Source organism: Entelurus aequoreus, linkage group LG08 (genome assembly GCF_033978785.1).
Source record: "Entelurus aequoreus isolate RoL-2023_Sb linkage group LG08, RoL_Eaeq_v1.1, whole genome shotgun sequence".
Taxonomy (NCBI): domain Eukaryota; kingdom Metazoa; phylum Chordata; class Actinopteri; order Syngnathiformes; family Syngnathidae; genus Entelurus; species Entelurus aequoreus.
The window spans coordinates 47,913,105-47,934,124 of record NC_084738.1 but is presented as its reverse complement, the minus strand read 5'-3'; the positions used below and the strand labels follow the sequence as shown (position 1 = coordinate 47,934,124).

Below are 21,020 nucleotides of genomic sequence, written 5' to 3'. Positions count from 1 at the left end.
TACCTCTTCAAGCTCAGAGAGAATGCCAAGAGTGTGCAAAAGAGTAATCAGAGCAAAGGGTGGCTATTTTGAAGAAACTAGAATATAAAACATGTTTTCGGTTATTCGCCTTTTTTTGATAAGTACATAACTCCACATGTGTTCACACAAGTTTTGATGCCTTCAGTGACAATCTACAATGTAAATAGTCATGAAAATAAAGAAAACACATTGAATGAGAAGGTGTGGCCAAACTTTTGGCCTGTACTGTACATCTATATGTATCTATGTCTAGATATAGATATAGATATCTACATGGACAGATGTATAAATAAGTACACAAATGCCAAAAATGTTAAAGAAAAACCCTGGGATATGTGTTGTGGTGTGGAAAACACTGATACTTTAAGTTGTATCAGAAACTAACCCTTCTTAAGTTGTGAAATTCTACATACTGGACCAACACCGCATGCTATAGCTTGTTTTACCTCAACTTATCAGCACACAGAAAAAGAGCGTGTAGATACGTGTGAGTTGCGTCTATGGTTTTGTCGTCAGTAGAATTCACGCACATTGAAGTGGAGGTGGGAGTTGTTTTCCAAAAAATCACTGGGAGACAAGATAAGCGTTTTTTTGTTGGAAAAAGTCAGCAGTTGCAGCTCCTTTCAGCAGACGCTGGTGCTTGTTCGTCTTCATCATTCCCTGGATAGAGGACCTTGGCAGTGAGGCCGCTCTTCACCCCATCCCAGCCATCTCGAGTGACGATGGCACCGATCTTCATCAGCTCATATATGTCCCTGGTTAACAGCTCGAAGGCCCGGTCAACGTTACTGTTGCACTTGGCTGATGTTTCTACATAGCGAATTCCCAGCTCAGACGCCAGCTGCTCCGCTTCATCCCTCCCGACTCTGCGGTCCTTGTTCAGGTCACTCTTGTGACCAATGAGAATGTAGACCATTTGGTGGGGCAGGATGTGTTCGCTCACTTCGTGGTGCCACTCCCGTACGTGCTCGAAGGTTTTGCGACTGGTGAGGTCAAAGACCAGCAGCCCTCCCACAGAATTACGATAGTATGATGTCGTAATGGACCTGGTGGGTAAACAAATAATTAAATCTTAGTTATTCCAAAAAGTGACACATCACTAAAATTCTTGGTTGGCCTGAATACAGATGTCGACCAAAGTTGTAGATCTGGTTGCTGACGCTAGGGCGGGGGTCAGCTCTTTAGCGCCGCCCCTGGACCTCTTTCAGAGATGAGTGAAAATGAAAAAAGATTTTTAAAAAAATTTAAAAAATTGTTTTAATGTATTTTCTGTTGGAGAAAAAACATGACACAAACCTTCCTATTTGTTAGAAATCCCACTGTTTATATTAAATATGCTTCACTGATGGGAGTATTTGGCAAGCACCGTTTTGTCCTACAAATTTTGGTGGTCCTTGAACTCAACGTAGTTTGTTTACATGTACAACTTTCTCTGACGCTGCCACAGAAAGACACCTTTTATGTCACTCCTTCTTTGTCTGATCTTGTCCACCAAAAGTTTTATACTGTGCTGAATGCATAAAAGTGCACTTTGTTGATATTATTGACTTGTTGGAGTGCTTATCAGGCATATTTGGTCAGTGCATGACAGCAAGCTAATCGATGCTAACATGCTATTTAGGCTAGCTGTATTTACATATTGCATCATTATGCCTTGTTTGTAGGTATATTTGAGCTCATTTAATTTCCTTTACTTATGTCCTCTGTGTATTAATTTATATTTGCATGTCTCATGACACATTATCTGTATGTAACATTGGTTGAATTTCTCATAGTTGTTTGTGTGCCATGTTGTTCCAGACCACAGCAAATGTTACAGAGCTTGCAAAGATTGTAATAAATCAATTTGATTGATTGATTGAAACTTTTATTAGTAGATTGCACAGTATAGTACATATTCCGTACAATTGACCACTAAATGGTAACACCCGAATACGTTTTTCAACTTGTTTAAGTCGGGGTCCAAGTAAATCAATTCATGGTAAGAAGGCAGCCTGCCGTTTCCTTAAACTTGGACATGTCATGACGCGGAGTCGAACCCACGTTTCCTCTGCAGCTGGAGCTGCAGGCACCTCTGCTAACCCCTCTGCTGGCAGCATGCTCAGACACTCCTCTGCTTGTGCTGAGCACAACACGCCCACACAGCAACAAGCCTGCAAGCAATCAATGATCAACGCACCTGGACTTGATGAGGGGGAGCGGCATAAAGACCAGCGGACCCGAGGAACCTTTGCCAGAACATCGCTAACCTTCCAGTAAGCATCACGTCTGGCATTCCCTTTTCCCAGTGATTTCCTCGTCCTTGTGGTTGCTCTATCTCTCCGTGTTTTCCTCCTGGTTCATGCCCTTTTGTATTTCCACAGTGACTCCCCTGTCCTCCGTGATCGTGCCTTGTCACTCGATACCCATCCGGATTCCTGACTGCTCTCCCCGATCCACGACCTCCCTGCTCGGAACCAGACCACGCTGCCCTGCTCTTGCCCACGACCTCTTGCCTGTCCATGAACTGCCTCTTCGCCTTGCCCCTTTGGATAACGACGAAGGATACAACCAACATTTGCTGACAACAACTCATGGTAACATTTACATTATTAATATTACACATAGTCAACACTCATTCACTTTGAGTAGCATACACACGCCACATATTCATCAAGGGTTTAAAATAAACCTTGAAAACCGCAGTCCTGCCCTGGTTGTCGCCTCCTTCCCTTCTCTGATATACAACAGTACGTTCTGGCCAACAACATGTCGGAACCAGGCGACAACGGCAAGCCCCAGGCCCAGATAGCCATATCTTCCGACCTAGCTATCCTTAGCTCCGTTGTTAGCGAACATCAGGTTCGGTTTTCTGCCCTTGAGGATCATCTAGAGAGAGCCTTCACCAGACTATATTCCAGGCTGGACAACATGTGCCCTGGGGCCAGTCCTGGACCGGTGGTACCTCCTCGTGCTTCTCCAGTCCTTGGACCCGAAAACAGCATTTTGGCACGTGAGCCCAGAATTGCCAGCCCTAAACCCTTTGAAGGGGACTTTGAACTTTGTAGAGGGTTTTTGGTTCAATGTGACCTCATTTTCCGTCACCAGCCCTCCCGTTATTCCTCTGACGGCGCCAGAATAGCATTTATTTTTTCCTTACTTTCCGGTCCGGCTCTCAAGTGGGCTACAGCTGCAGTCGACAGGACCGTTGGGCTTAACTCCGACTATTCTGCATTCCGTGCTGAATTTCGGGCTGTTTTTGATCACCCCAAGGATGGTGGGGACGCGGCCGGACATCTGCACTCCATCTCGCAGGGATCCCGCTCCATGGCAGCCTACACCTTAGAGTTCCGGACTTTGGCGGCAGACAGCGGTTGGGGTGACCGGGCGCTCCAAAGCGCATTCCGTCGCGGTCTTTCTGAGGAAATCAAGGACGGTCTACTGAGGGACAGACCCACGTCCTGCAGAGATCTCATCGAACTGGCCCTCCAATTTGACCTAAGACTTTGTGAGCGAGCAGCAGAGCGAGACCAGAGAGCTGCCTCTAGGAGCCAAACTCTGCCTACCTTCAAGGCAGAAGTGGAACCAGACCGCTCCCCTAGTACATCTATGGCAGTCCTGGTGAGCCATACTTTATTCCCCCGTAATGAAGGAAACCCTGACATACTGCTACCCGCTATTCTGGCCTGGGACAAGAGGAGCATTCAAGTACAGGCATTTGTGGACTCTGGAGCTGACGAAAGTCTTTTGGACTACAAATTCGCCCGGCAGATGGGCATTCCCCTGATCTCCCTGGACAAAACGCTGTCAGCACAGGCCCTGGATGGACGGCCATTGGGCCCCATCAAGTACCGCACAGAGCCCCTTTCCATGACCATTTCTGGTAACCACAAGGAGACCATCAGCCTATGGGTGCTGGAAGCTCCAGTAGCCCCACTTGTGCTTGGAAGATCTTGGCTTCGTCACCACAATCCCCATATTTCCTGGACTTCCGGCAGAATCCTAGCCTGGAGCACACCCTGCATGGCCAATTGTCTGGGGTCAGCGTCTCCTCCGGTCCACCACTCCACTACCCCGACTCCCCAGGCCGATCTATCCATGGTTCCTGCTTGCTACCATGACCTAGCCGAGGTCTTCAGCAAGGTACGTGCTCTGGGACTACCCCCTCATAGACCCTACGACTGTGCCATTGAACTACTTCCTAACGCTACCCTGCCGTCTAGCCGCCTTTACAATTTGTCTCTTCCAGAGAAGGAAGCAATGAGGAAGTACATTACAGAGGGCCTTGCCTCGGGCATCATTACCCCGTCCAAGTCTCCACTGGCGGCAGGATTCTTTTTCGTGGCCAAGAAGGACGGGTCCCTTCGACCCTGCATTGATTACCGTCATCTTAACAACATTACCATCAAAAACAAGTACCCCCTTCCGCTACTCAACTCTTCCTTTGAGTCCTTGGCACCTGCAACCATATTCACCAAACTGGATCTTCGTAACGCCTATCACCTGGTACGAATCAGAGAGGGAGACGAGTGGAAAACGGCCTTCAACACCCATATGGGGCATTACGAGTACCGGGTAATGCCTTTTGGACTTACTAACGCACCTGCAGTTTTTCAAACACTTGCTAACGACATCCTCCGGGACATGCTGGATCAATTCGTGGTTGTGTACCTTGACGATATTTTGATTTTCTCCCGTAACCTCTCTGATCACCAGCAACATGTTCGACGTGTCCTGCAACGTCTTTTGGAGAATTGTCTATTTGTTAAGGCAGAAAAATGCTGCTTCCACTCCTCTTCAGTGGAGTTCCTGGGATTTGTGGTCGAAAGGGGTCACATAAGACCCGACCCGAAGAAGGTGGAGGCCGTGGTGAAGTGGCCGCAACCAACCACGAGGACGGAACTTCGGAGGTTCCTCGGCTTCGCCGGCTTCTACTGACAATTCATCCAGGACTTCAGTAGGGTTGCGGCACCGCTCCATTCTCTCACGTCAACTAACGTGCCTTTTGTATGGACTCTTTTGGCTAGGAAGGCCTTCGAGGAATTAAAGGAGCGTTTTGTTTCGGCCCCCATTCTGGTCCACCCTGACTTGGACACTGCCTTCTTGGTGGAGGTGGACGCCTCGGACTCAGGGATTGGGGCTATTCTCTCTCAAAGATCCAAGAATGACAAATTAATTCATCCTGTTGCCTTCTTTTCTAGACGCCTGACTCAGGCCGAACAAAACTACGATGCTGGGAATAGAGAATTATTGGCGGTCCACGAGGCCCTGGTGGAATGGAGACACTGGCTGGAAGGGGATAGACACCAGTTCCAGATCCTGACTGACCACAGCAACCTTTTGCACATCCGAGCTGCCAAAAGAATCAACAATCGCCAGGCAAGGTGGCAGCAGTATTTTTCCCGCTTCAATTACGTGCTCTCTTTCAGGCCAGGATCCAAGAACACTAAGGCTGACGCTCTATCCCGTTTATTCGTAAGAGAGCCCACTTGTCCATCAGTAGCGGAACCCATCCTTCCTCCCACTCGCATTGTGGGAATGGTAACCTGGAAGGTGGAGGACCTGGTAAAATCTGCGCTGCGCTCCAATCCAGGACCAGGAGGTGGACCACCCAACAAACTATTTGTCCATCGGGAGCTACGACCCAGAGTCTTGGATTGGGGGCACTCCAGCCTGTTCTCTTGCCATCCAGGTTTTCAACGAACTCTATCACTGCTGCGAAGACGTTTTTGGTGGCCATCCATGGCCAAGGACACTCATGAGTTCATCGCTGCTTGTTCTACTTGTGCCCGTAGCAAGACGTCACACAGGCCTCCCGCTGGTCTCCTTCACCCTCTCTCCATTCCTGCCCGTCCTTGGTCACACATTGCCCTGGATTTCGTCACAGGATTTCCAGCCTCTAGAGGTAACACCACCATCTTAACTATTGTTGACCGTTTTTCCAAGGCAGCCCACTTCATTCCGCTGCGCAAGTTACCTTCTGCCTCAGAGACTTCTGATCTCCTCACTCTACACGTCGTCAAGCAACATGGTATCCCGGTGGATATCGTCTCTGACCGTGGCCCTCAGTTTACGTCACAAATCTGGAGAGCCTCACATCGGGATACCATCCCCAAAGCAACGGGCAGGCTGAGAGGGCGAATCAAAGCTTGGAGACCATGCTCCGCTGTGTCGCCAGTCATCAACCCACATCCTGGAGCAAGTTTCTGCCTTGGGTGGAGTTTTCCTATAACTCCTTGAAGAGCTCCGCTACCGGTATGTCTCCATTTGAGTGCTCATTGGGTTATCAACCCCCCTTGTTTCCCCAGCAGGAACTGGAAATCGCTGTGCCCTCAACAAGGGCTCATATTAGACGGTGTCAGAAGGTGTGGAGAGCCGCTCGTGCAGCTTTGGAAAGGGCATCCGAGAGGATGTGTCGCAACGCAAACCGTCATCGCATTTCCTCCTGGTTCATGCCCTTTTGTATTTCCACAGTGACTCCCCTGTCCTCCGTGATCGTGCCTTGTCACTCGATACCCATCCGGATTCCTGACTGCTCTCCCCGATCCACGACCTCCCTGCTCGGAACCAGACCACGCTGCCCTGCTCTTGCCCACGACCTCTTGCCTGTCCATGAACTGCCTCTTCACCTTGCCCCTTTGGATAACGACGAAGGATACAACCAACATTTGCTGACAACAACTCATGGTAACATTTACATTATTAATATTACACATAGTCAACACTCATTCACTTTGAGTAGCATACACACGCCACGTATTCATCAAGGGTTTAAAATAAACCTTGAAAACCGCAGTCCTGCCCTGGTTGTCGCCTCCTTCCCTTCTCTGATATACAACAGGACACACACATCTATACTTTTGGCCATTCTGAGCCAGTAATTTCCAGAAGTTATCTCATCCTGTGAGAAGCATCCAATTTACTAATGATTTCCAATGTTGCAAAAATGTGTAGAATAAAAATTAAAATACAACATTTCTGTCAACGAAGATTTGCGTCAGCCTTTGATAGTAGGCTAATATAGCTAATATAGACACTTACATCATGTGTTGCCTTCATTATAAGACTTGCAGTATATAAGGCTTTTAATTTTTTGCGGCTACAGACAGATTTTATTTTTTTTGTATTTTTGGTCTAATATGGGTCTTTCAACATTTTGGGTTGCCGACCCCTGGGCTTGGGCACGGTCTAGTGTGCATCACAAAAACAAGCTCGGAAGCAAATCATTGTTAACGACTGAACGTCAAAGGAGCTGAGGAGCTAGAAATGGGCAGATACAGAGGAGGACATGCAAGAGAACCAGGTACTTTTACGGGAGATAATGCTGATCTTGAAGTACATGACAAAGGAAACTCAGAAGTTGGCAAAAAGCAGGTAGTGAAGAAAAATCTGTGGATCAACGCTTAAAGGCTAGACAGTGACTTTGGTCCCATCAGTTCTATCAATCATAGATCATCATTATTATTCATTAGTGGTGAGTACCAATAGATGTTATCATTTAATGTGTTTAATAGGCGTGCATTTACTGTAATTTACGAACTATTAGACGCTACTTTTTTACACGCATTTAAACCCTGTACTTTACACAACAACAAGCTTCATATGCTGTGAATACATTAACATATACATATACAGTACATATACATTTAAACAAATGCAATTTTAAAAACATATACTATAATCATATTATTTCTTATAGTTTCCCAGTGTAGACCTGAGTTTTTCTATTCTGTACCACTATTCCATAGGGGTGGGAATCTTTGGACAGCTCACGATCTGATTACAATTCAGGGACTACGGTTGTATTATAGATTGATTATTGATACATCTTTAATGTATTTGTGACGGAGGCCAGCCAGTGGGGCTTCCCTGACACCTTAAGAGCTTGTGCTGAGTTGGCAGCTAAAACTTTTAGCTCGATGCCTAGCACTCTCGCACTGTCATTCGGAGGACACAGGATTGAGCCCAGGACAGGACGGAAGCAGGGGCTGGATCAGCCGGGTTAAATATGAAAGGCTCCTCTTTTGGCGTATGCGGTAACATGTTGCATCATTTCTGGTTTTCAGATGGGATCGCGCACAGATAAATATACTTCAGTATAGAACAAAATATTTACGCACTGTAGCAGTCCTCGTTGTTTTTGTGCTTTCTATAACTACATATCTATGGCCTACCGTGTTGTCGCACTGCATGGATATTATTGTCCTGATATTAGTTTCCTGATGTATTAATCTACCTGCTTAGTGAAGTGAATTATATTTATATAGCGCTTTTCTCTAGTGACTCAAAGCGCTTTACATTGTGAAACCCAGTATCTAAGTTAAATATTTAAACCAGTGTGGGTGGCACTGGTAGCAGGTGGGTGAAGTGTCTTGCCCAAGGACACAACGGCAGTGACTAGGATGGCAGAAGCAGGGATCAAACCTGGAACCCTCAACTTGCTGGCAGCCAACTCTACCAACATAGCTATACCGCCCATGCTTATTACCGCCCTGCTTATGTCCTTTCTTAGCTGGTTATTCTCTGTTGTACCGCGGTCCAAGTCAGACTTCTGTTGAAGTGTACAAAACATTCATTCTATTGTTGTTTCACTACTTCACATTCAAGCAAGCTTAGCGGTTAGCATAACTTCTCCTCTCCTCCTGCTGTGTTTGTATTACTTTATTTAACATACTTAGATAATCAATATTTGTTTGTTCATCGGTTCAGAATTGTCCACATCCCAATCGTGATGTATCTAGGAATTGATCATTTTTACCACCCCTATATTCCATGTTTTTTCTTGTTTGCTTGCCACTTACCAACTTCCACGCTCAGTCTTTTTCACCCTCTGTTACAAATAATAGTTTTTTTGTTACTTTTTAATACTCCTGCACTGCCTTGTTGCTTCTTCTCTAGTCTTACACCGTAATATATGCTCTTTTACTTGACTTTAGTTCCAAGCTCTGTCTGTAATTTTTGCACTTTCTCTTTGGCCATGAATAAATAAATGTAGTTTTGTATATCCTCAAATAAACATGACTCTCGTGTCTGTGTTGGGCTCCAAACCTAGATTAGTGTAGCATTACAAACCCTATGCAGCGTTCCATTTGTGCTGGGAAGTCGGAATTTGCGAGTTCCTCAAGTTGGCTTTCAAAGATGGCTGCTCTAGTTGTAAAGCTACCAGTTTTTGTCACACTAAATCAGCTGTAGGAGTTTAATTGTTGGACATAGGTTAGGGATGGGCGATATGGACGAAAATCTATATTGCCAAATATATTGGAGCCTCTTGCGATAACGATATACTGTATGTCACAATATATATTTTATGACGTCCATCCATCCATCCATTTTCTAACGCTTATTCCCTTCGGGGTCGCGGGGGGCGCTGGAGCCTACAATCGGGCGGAAGGCAGGGTACACCCTGGACAAGTCTCCAACTCAGATAGACAGACAACATTCACACTTACATTCACACACTAGGGCCAATTTAGTGTTGCCAATCAACCTATACCCAGGTGCGTGTCTTTGGAGGTGGGAGGAAGCCGGAGTACCCGGAGGGAACCCACGCAGTCACGGGGAGAACATGCAAACTCCACACAGAAAGATCCAGAGGCCGGGATTGAACTCACGACTACTCAGGACCTTCGTATTGTGAGGCAGACGCACTAACCCCTCTGCCACCGTGCTGCCTATTTTATGACGTATAAACGATAATAGAAAAACATAGAAAAATATGTGATGATTTCAAAACGGGTTACAAAGGCTCCTAATTTAGCTGCTGATCTATGTGGTAAAATCTTGTTTCATTCCCATATTGTATTGTTAATCTGCCTATACATTTACTATTAAGTGGTTACCCAGCAGGCACAAGACATTAAAACAATGTTGAGAACTTGTTGAATTAGGTTGTGACGTTGAGCAAGTCAAACACAACGTTGAAACAACATGCATTTTGGCGACGTTTAATCATTGTTGTTTTCTGACATTGATGTGACCATTGAAATTTGGTCATTTCTTAATCAATATTCTACAACACAAATACAACGTTAAATCAATATGCTTTTTGACGACATTTATTCAATGTCAGGTTGTAAGGTTTGTTTGACCAATGAAATTTGGTAATTTCACAACCAACAACGTGGGTCCAACGGTGGACATCAAGGTTGTCTCAATTTACAAATACAACTATTTTGCAACATTGTTTCAAAGTCAGTTTTAAAGCACATGTATGTATAATCAACGTTGTAGCAATGTTTTGTGGCTGCTGGGTACTTTGTGCTGTAACACGGTTCTATTTACTCTTCTGTTAAAATGTACCAAGTACTTATTCTTCTCATGAAATCTGCGTTCGAAGAACTCTTGCTTATTAGTGATTCCCAGAGCCCAAAAAAAGTCTGCGGGCTATAGAGCGTTTTCTATTAGGGCTACAGTACTATGGAATGCCCTCCCGGTGAGATGCTACCTCAGTAGAAGCATTTAAAGGCCTACTGAAATGATTTTTTTTAATTTAAACGGGAATAGCAGATCCATTCTATGTGTCATACTTGATCATTTCGCGATATTGCCATATTTTTGCTGCAAGGATTTAGTAGAGAACATCGACGATAAAGTTGCAACTTTTGCTCGCTGATAAAAAAAGCCTTGCCTGTACCGGAAGTAGCGTGACGTCACCGGAGGAAAGACTTCTCACAATTCCCCATTGTTTACAATGGAGCGAGAGAGATTCGGACCGAGAAAGCGACGATTACCCCATTAATTTGAGCGAGGATGAAAGATTCGTGGATGAGGAACGTTAGAGTGAAGGACTAGAATGCAGTGCAAGACATATCTTTTTTCGCTCTGACCGTAACTTAGGTACAAGCTGGCTCATTGGATTCCACACTTTCTCCTTTTTCTATTGTGGATCACGGATTTGTATTTTAAACCACCTCGGATACTATATCCTCTTGAAAATGAGAGTCGAGAACGCGAAATGGACATTCACAGTGACTTTTATCTCCACGACAATACATCGGCGAAACACTTTAGCTACGAGCTAACGTGATAGCATCGTGCTTAACTGCATATAGAAACAAAGGAAATAAACCCCTGACTGGAAGGATAGATAGAAAATCAACAATACTATTAAACCATGGACAGGTAACTACACGGTTAATGCTTTCCAGGCTGGCGAAGGTTAACAATGCTGTTGCTAACGACGCCATTGAAGCTAACTTAGCAACCGGACCTCAGAGCTATGCTAAAAACATTAGCTCTCCACCTACGCCAGCCAGCCCTCATCTGCTAATCAACACCCATGCTCACCTGCGTTCCAGCGATCGACGGACTTCACCCGATCACAGATGCGGTTGGCGGCCCGGAGACGGAGGAAGTTAAGGTGAGTTTGGCGGATAGCGCGTCTGCTATCTATCTCTGTTCTCCTGGTTGTGTTACTGTAGTCCGCCGCTAATACACCGATCCCACCTACAACTTTCTTATTTGCAGTCTCCATTGTTCATTAAACAAATTGCAAAAGCTTCACCAACACAGATGTCCAGAATACTGTAGAATTTTGAGATGAAAACAGAGTTTTTTGTATAGGATTCAATGGGTCCGTATACTTCCGTACCAACCCTTGACGTCACGCGCATACGTCAGCATAAAAAAACATTTTCAACCGGAAGTGTGGCGGGAAATTTAAAATTGCACTTTATAAGTTAACCCGGCCGTATTGGCATGTGTTGCAATGTTAAGATTTCATCATTGATATACAAACTATCAGACTGCGTGGTTGGTACTGGTGGGTTTCAGTAGGCCTTTAAGTCCCATCTTAAAACTCATTTGTATACGCTTGCCTTTAAATAGACTCCCCTTTTAAACCAGTTGAGCTGCCGTCTCTTTTCTGCTCTGCCCCCCTCTCCTGCGTGGAGAGGTTATTATGTGACCACAGATGAATCGCTAGTTGTTCAAAGTCGGGACCTGGGGTGGACCACTCATCTGTGCATCAGTTGAGGACGTCTCTGGTTCTTGGTTGTTCACTAAGAACCAATGTGAACCAAATGCATGCTTCTCTTTCCTGGCTAACAGTGCAGAACAGGTTGTCGGCTAATACTCTTATATTGCTCAAATCAGTAACCGGTAGTAAAACTCCTGCTTTTCTCATGGCCCAAATAGTTCACAGTAGCACTATACATAATCACAATACCAGGGCATCCAGTGAGGGGCATTTTGTACTCCCTCGTCCAAGGAAGAATGCTTTGCGGAAATCTTTTATTTATAGATCTTTATCGCTCTGGAATAACCTGCCTCAAATTCTCACCAGCATTGAAAGTAAACAGGTTTTTAAAAAGAGAGTAATATTTTATCTGAGTCTTTAAATTAGTTTGCTCGTTGATGATTTGTTTGGTTTTATATTGTGTAGTTATATTTATATGGTAATTATTATTCTGTGACTGTAAATTGTTTGCTTGTTTTTTTATTGATGCTTTTATTTTTTTCTGTATTGTGTAGTTATAATTATATGCTTTTACTTGTAATTGTATTGAATTGTGGACCCCGGGAAGACTAGTGTGTTGTTGAGGCAACCAGCTAATGGGGATCCTTGATAAAAATCAAAATCAATCTGCGTTGGACTGGACTCCCACACTATTAACTAGATCCACTCGACGTCCATTGCACCGGTTTCTCATTTTATCCCATTGGGTTGAGTTTTTTCTTGCCCTGATGTGGGATCTGAGCCGAGGATGTCGTAGCTTGTGCAGCCCTTTGAGACACTTGAGATTTAGGGCTATATAAATAAATGTTGATTGATTGTTGTTTTGCTACTTTTCATAGGTTTTGGGTGGTACTACAAATTTGATAATCGATCCAATACCAAGTCATTACAGAGGAAGTATCAGCCATACCGATGTTCATAATCAAAACTTTTATCATTTAATGATAACATTTCTATCACAATAATTCGAAAATATCAATTAATATTCGAAGCGCAATATTAGCTTTCGTGGATGTGGCCATCTTGATTTTCGACTTTATAACTGGAATGCTCATAATTAAGCTTTGATGTCATTCCTAGCTTCGATTTCCAACTTTGGAGGTAAATAAAACGCAGCATTGGGAGACACAGCATTGGAACACACAAATAAAAGTGTTTTGATACATTTGGACATTAAAAGCTAATTGTTCGTGCAACGAATGTTTAGCATGATAGCCCGGTCAATGACACATCCACATATAAGCTATTCGGTGGAAATACATGCCCGTTAGCCTGTATGTCGATATGTAATCCAACTGACAGGACAACATATCTTTTCGAGAAATAAAACATATGTGGATATGGGTAGTGTCAGTGTCTGTATGCTGATACGCTGAGGAAATGGGTTCCAACATTAGCACGGCTAAACGTATGGAGACAGCCAACTTACATGATAAAATAATTCCTCATTCGTGTTTGCATATTGTGGACTACATGTACCAAGTTATATGGCAATCTGAAACGTTTGAAACAGTAGCCTGTAGGTATACCTTGGTAAAATGTCTCCTCTTTAGTTTTGGGCATACAATAGGCTGCTAAGCATGCTCTACTTATTTTCACCAGTATAACCATTGTTAGCGTTGGTTGTAGTTTGTTTTAGTCTTTGTTTTCTGATGATACTGACAATAACCATAGGATTGCCATTTGTTGTGATATTGTACTCAGGCATGACAAACTTTTTCCTAAAAATAGCCTAATTTCTGTGTAAAATGTGTTGGTTAGAGATTTGTTATTGACAAAACGCTTGTCTATTCAGCTATTATGGTCCCAGCACCTCAACCCTTAGTATGAGGCAGGGGAAGTTTGAAGTTCCTTGGAGTTGCCCAGTCGATCGAGCTGGATTCGGCTGCGTAACTGGCAACCTCAGTCAGGGAGAGGGGGAGGGGACTACAGAATTTTGACCATGATTGCAGTACCATTTCTGCCCAGATTTTTCCATATGGCTCCTTTAAAGGCCTACTGAAACCCACTACTACCGACCACGCAGTTTGATAGTTTATACATCAATGATGAAATCTTAACATTATAACACATGCCAATACGGCCGGGTTAACTTATAAAGTGACATTTTAAATTTGCCGCTAAACTTCCGGTTCGAAACGCCTCTGAGGATGACGTATGCGCGTGACGTAGCCCGGCGAACACGGGTATGCCTTCCACATTGAAGCCAATACGAAAAAGCTCTGTTTTCATTTCATAATTCCACAGTATTCTGGACATCTGTGTTCGTGAATCTGTTGCAATCATGTTCATTGCATTATGGAGAAGGAAGCTGAGCAAGCAAAGAAGAAAGTTGTCGGTGCGAAATGGACGTATTTTTCGAACGTAGTCAGCAACAACAGTACACAGCCGGCGCTTCTTTGTTTACATTCCCGAAAGATGCAGTCAAGATGGAAGAACTCGGATAACAGAGACTCTAACCAGGAGGACTTTTGACTTTGATACACAGACGCCTGTAGAGAACTGGGACAACACAGACTCTTACCAGGATTACTTTGATTTGGATGACAAAGACGCAGACGTGCTACTGTGAGTATGCAGCTTTGGCTTCTAAACATTTGATCGCTTGACCATATGTGCGCAACTTTTTTTTGCGTATGTACGTAACTTTTTAAAAATATATAAGCTTTATGAACCTTGGGTTAGGTGAACGGTCTTTTGGGCTGAGTGATCGTGTGTGTTGATCAGGTGTTTGAATTGTATTGGCGTGTTCTATGGAGCTAGGAGCTAGCAGAGGAGCTAGGAGCTAGCGTAACAAACACGCAGGTGTTTTTATGCAGGATTAATTTGTGGCATATTAAATATAAGCCTGGTTGTGTTGTGGCTAATAGAGTATATATATGTCTTGTGTTTATTTACTGTTGTAGTCATTCCCAGCTGAATATCAGGTCACCCCCGGCTCTCACAGCATCTTCCCTATCTGAATAGCTTCAACTCCCCACTAGTCCTTCACTTGCACTTTACTCATCCACAAATCTTTCATGCTCGCTCAAATTAATGGGGAAATTGTCGCTTTCTCGGTCCGAATCTCTCTCACTTCATGCGGCCATCATTGTAAACAATAGGGAACTTTGCGTATATGTTCAACTGACTACGTCACGCTACTTCCGGTAGGGGCAAGCCTTTTTTTTATCAGATACCAAAAGTTGCAATCTTTATCGTCGTTGTTCTATACTAAATCCTTTCAGCAAAAATATGGCAATATCGCGAAATGATCAAGTATGACACATAGAATAGATCTGCTATCCCCGTTTAAATAAAAAAAATTCATTTCAGTAGGCCTTTAAATATAAGAAGATGGGGAGGCACATTGTCACCATGTTGCGGCAATGTGTAAAAATTCAGCTAAGTGGCCATAATGTGTACCTTTTTAATGTTATAATGATATACGATACATTTTGGACATTACAAACTAAAAACATTCCAAAGTAGGTCAGTAGATGCTGAAGTAAACATCGGCATCTCAGCGTTCTAACTAACAAAATAGTGTAATATCTAATAATATATCTCATTAGTAATCGATTTAATTTAAGATAATGTCAATAAAAAACAAGTTGTGGGCCGGAGATGGCCCCCTGGGCCGCACTTTGGACACCATTGCCTGTAAAAAGCCGTAAGAGCTGTCAAGGACACGGCAATAAGCAGAATAAAGGAAACCATGCAAATAATAATAATGATAAAAAGACATCGATTAACAAGACATTGTCAGCAGGAAAAAACACGGCAAATGTGTGGCCTTGTTTTATGATGACACATAATCTGCCAAACGCGACGATTGCAGCCTTGTTGTCTGACACAGTTCACACAATATGACAAATAGCTAGGCCTATATATATATATATATTTTAAATAAATGGATGGATTGATGGATTAATATAAACAGTGCGTTGCTTTATTAAAACATGCACACACACGCACACACACGTACATGACCGCAATGAATGCGCGACTCGATCCTCCAAAAGACGCCAAATGTTGATTGATAAATATGCTGAAAGATTTCCTACCGGAATCGTTCCTGGCCTGCTGTGTCCCAAAGCTGCAGCTTGATTTTCACCCCCGGTTCGATATCAAGCGAACGGGCATAAAAATCCACGCCGACGGTGGGATCGGCGACGTCACTGTAAACGCCATCGGTGAAGCGCTTCAACAGCGACGACTTCCCCACCGTCGAATCCCCTAATAATATCATCCTAAACTGATATTGCCACAAAATATCCATTTCATGACTCAACGAGGTGCCGCCGATGTGAGGAACAAAGCCCGCCGCCGACCTTCTTCGCATGAAGACCAGCAGACGCGCTCAGCACAGCAGGTGTCCAAAGGTCGGCCCGGGGGCCATATGTACCCATGCACATCCTTCTGTTGACCTTCGACTTATTACAAAAACCCAACATTACATTTAAAAAAATACATTATTAATGCCATGTGTTGGTAGATAATTGCAGTCATTTGTCACCAACACAAAGGGCCTGATTTATTAAGATCCAAATACCACGCATGAACCAGCATGTGCAAAGAATAAAATAGCATGTACTATGAGTGAGCGTGTGATTTACTAACACTGTGTGTGCATTTGAAAAGTGGTGCAGACCATAGGCGCCGATTCCTTGGGTGCTTCGGGGCCCGAGCACCCACGGACAATATGTGTGGGATTGATGGCAACTTTCAATCAATATAATAATTTTTGAAAAATCTTGTTGTTTTGAATCGTGTGACGAGTTTGGTCCGTTTTATATAATTAAAAGCCATAAATCATACAGTATATAATTAACTAGGGATGTGCGTATCGATCCTGTGGTATCGATATATCGATACTCACACGCTACTCATTTGGCAACACTTTTCTGAAAAAAGTATCGATATAAACCAAAAAACCGCGTGTGGGGGGTGCAAGCATCACTTTCAGATGTTTTTGATTACTTACTTAACTTACTATGTGCTGGGACACCCCTGTACCTGGCAGAGTATAGAGCTGGCCCGGTCACATCACAGGAGACAGCAAATGAGCGTCGTCAACGTGCAACACACACACAGCCAGCCGACAGCGTTGTTACTTTTCCTGAACAGCAATCTGAGACTTCAGTAAAGTGTGACGTGTGACGACATATCTCGAGTACACTAAAGGTGTGATGGTGACAGACATTTTTGTAGATAATTTTTCCAAGTTCATTTTCTCAGGGAACTGTCTTTCGTATGCAGGTTTATAGGACAAGGAAATCCTAGTTTATTGTGATAAGGAAATTATTGAATTTGCTTCAATCAATCAATCAATCAATCAATGTTTATTTATGTAGCCCTAAATCACAAGTGTCTCAAAGGGCTGCACAAGCCACAACGACATCCTCGGTACAGAGCCCACATACGGGCAAGGAAAACTCACCCCAGTGACGTCAATGTGAATGACTATGAGAAACCTTGGAGAGGACCGCATATGTGGGTAACCCCCCCCTCTAGGGGAGACCGAAAGCAATAGATGTCGAGTGGGTCTGACATAATATTGTGAAAGTCCAGTGCACAGCGGATCCAACACATCAGCGAAAGTCCAGTCCATAGTGGGGCCAGCAGGAACCATCCCGAGCGGAGACGGGTCAGCAGCGTAGAGATGTCCCCAACCGATGCACAGAGAAGTGTTATAAGTTTACTTCCACAAAGAGGTTTGAAACATAACATTGTTATGAATAATTGTTTTTTAAAGTTTTTTCTACCAATACTTTTTTTTTGAGAAATAAGAAAAGTGAAAATGTGTATATTTTTGTTTATATTTAATTTATTTTTCATATTTATGTTATTTATTCAAATTTTACTTTTATTATATATTGACCATAATAAATGTGGTATAAATGGTTTGTATTTGTCTTGTGATTTGTCTTAAATAATAACAATGGTAATAATATTTTTGACTGACAAAAATTGCCAATAAGAAATTAATGGTATCGGTATCGGTATCGATGAAAATGCAAGAAAAAGTATCGATATCGTATCGAATCCTAAAAGTCTGGTATCGCCCATCCCTATAATTAACAAAGCCTAACCATAAATTAATTGTGCCCGATAACAAACTAATGATACAACATCTTGACTTTGAACACACAGCACCCGAGTGAATGAAGAGCATACTTAGTCAACAGCCATACATGTCACACTAAGAGTAGCAGTATGAACAATGCCAACGCAGTCATAAATATGTGCCATATAATGAAACCAAACTAAACAACAACGACAAACACATTTTAGAAGAATATTTGCACCACAACACAACATAAACACTACAGAAGAAATTCCCAGAATTCCCTGCAGCACCAACTCTTCCGGGACGCTACAATATAAACAAACGCCATTGGTGGATCTTCACCTAACATCCACTGTGATGATACCAAGTACAAGAGCGTATCTAGTCGATACCACTATGATTACATCGATATTTTTTAACATCACAAAATCTTATTTCGTTCTATTTTAATGTTATATTATGTTTATAAATTCAGGACACATGAAGACTTTGAATATGACCAATGAATGATCCTGTAACGACTTGGTATCGGATTGATACCCAAATTTGTGGTATCATCCAAAACTAATGTAAAGTATCCAAACAACAGAAGAATAAGTGATTAATACATTTTAACAGAAGTTTAGATAGAACACGTTGAAACAGAAAACAACCCGATATTAACAGTAAATGAACAAGTAGATTAATAATTTATTTTCTACCTCTTTTCCTTAATAATTTTGACAAAATAATAGAATGATAAATAACACAATATGATACTGCATATGTCAGCAGCTAAATTAGGAGACTTTGTTTGTTTACTTACTTCTAAAAGACAAGTTGTCTTGAATGTTCACTATTTTATTTAAGGACAAAATTGCAATAGGAAACATATTTTCATTGTACCGTAAGATTTTTTTGTTAAAATAAAGCCAATAATGACATTTTTGTGGTCCCCTTTATTTAGAAAAGTACCGAAAAACTTTTGGTTGGTTATATTGGTATCGGGACAACAATAATACATACACACTGAGCACCCACTGGCAGAAATGTAGATCGGCACCTATGGTGCGACCACCTTATTCAAATGAGGATTTTGCGTGTATACGGGGCTTTTGCAGCGGAGACACTTTGATCTTTTTTCACCACTTTCATGCTATCATGATCCTACATGTGTGCGATGTGTTGAAGCGGCATCACACAGCTACAATATGTAACACCTTTTCTGAGTCGCAATCCAGACAACAAGAACATATGCACACTGACACTTAATTCTGTTCGCAAGGCTGTGGATCATATTACCAGCGAATACATAAGTCTAGAATGACTCAAACGCAAGAAACTGCAAAATGAAAGGCATCTTAGTAAATCAGGGGTGTCCAAAGCCCCAGCCCACGGGCCAAATGCAGTGTCGGCATCTTAAATTTGTCCCGCTAGAGTTCTATTTCAATAAGCAATCTGGCCATGCAGGTGTCTTCATATTAAACATAAAGGAGCCATATGTAATAATTTCATGTCAAGTCATCATTAAATGGCCCTGATATGTTAAAATGCATTAATAAATCATGTCCTTTTCGAATACTTCTATAACTGATAACAGTAGTTCAGCCGGGATATGCTCATTTCAAAATTAGATTTACAGCCCCGAAATCCTGTTTTCATTTCGATGCCCCGCCCCCCTACCGTTTGATCAATTAGAAAGTCTGTGAGTGTGTTACATCCAGGTTGCCAGTTACGCACCGCCATCTTCGTCTAGCTACTGCCCCTGGTAAAGTTATTAAACATAGACTTAGACTTAAACTTAGTCTAAATCTATGTTTAGTAACTTTACCAGGGGCAGTAGCTAGACGAAGATGGCGGTGTGTAACTGGCAACCTTCGTCTAGCTACTGCCCCTGGTAAAGTTATTAAACATAGACTTAGACTTAGACTTAGTCTAAATCTATGTTTAGTAACTTTACCAGGGGCAGTAGCTAGACGAAGATGGCGGTGCGTAACTGGCAACCTGGGTTCAACATGTCAGACCTTACTAAATCTAAAAGGCGTCCTTACGATTCTCAACTTATTCATGACAAAGCTAGGAACAAAACGAAGATTTGTATCAAGAATGCCTTTGAAAGATGGAGACGATTGAAGGCGGAGAAGATTTTTACATCTGACGGCAAACGTGCTAATTTTCTCCTTGATAGGTAAGTAAGGCATCGTAATCACTTCAGTGTCTCCCTATGTTTACAGAGATAGATGATAAATCATGCATCTCACTTGGACATGAGATGTCTGAGTTGGTATTCCGACATGTTGCCTTTAAGACAAAACAAAGTGTTTACTAGCTGACATAAGATAAAAGCAAGGATGTCACGAGAAGACACGCTACATGGGAAAATACTAGCTGCTTTAAACATGACTATGGATTAAGAAAGAACACTTCAAAATATCTCCTTCTCACACTCACCACCACCACCAGAGTGAATGTGGAGTGAGTGAGTCCCGGAAAGCACTATATACAAGTATATATATATATATATATATATATATATATATATATATATATATATATATATATATATATATATATGTATATATATATATATATATATATATATATATATATATATATATATATATATATATATATATATATATATATATATATATATATATACTCATTGTTATTATTATTATTATTAAAAAATACCTGTCTTGAAAGACATTTCTACCTGGTTTGAATCCTGGTACTTGTGAGTTAGGAAGGTTTATATATTTAGGTTTTATTGATAGTAATAACATTGATAAAAAAGTTGATTTTGTAATGGGGGTTTCAAATAATCTGCCTAGGGCCCCAATTTAGCCTGGGGCGCCCCTGGATTTTATATTTAATGAATACAATTTAAAAGGAAAAATAGCAATTGTTGCCTGTCCATACTTCTAAAAATTAGAGTTTAACGTGAAGTATAATCATTTCATAACTTGTATAATTTTACACATTTGTGTTAATTCTTATACTATCATAAGTTTAGTTAAAATTCATACGCCC

General features: G+C 42.3%; 1 protein-coding gene across 1 annotated transcript; it reads right to left on the bottom strand.

Moving 5' to 3' along the window:
• rab42a (RAB42, member RAS oncogene family a) lies at positions 1-16,312 on the bottom strand. The gene is made up of 2 exons (XM_062056681.1): positions 16,003-16,312; positions 1-1,067 (listed from the first exon to the last, which is right to left on the bottom strand). Exons 1-2 carry the CDS (start codon positions 16,278-16,280, stop codon positions 626-628), a joined length of 720 nt encoding a protein of 239 aa, XP_061912665.1. The 5' UTR covers positions 16,281-16,312; the 3' UTR covers positions 1-625.
• Positions 16,313-21,020: the final 4,708 nt, after the last annotated feature.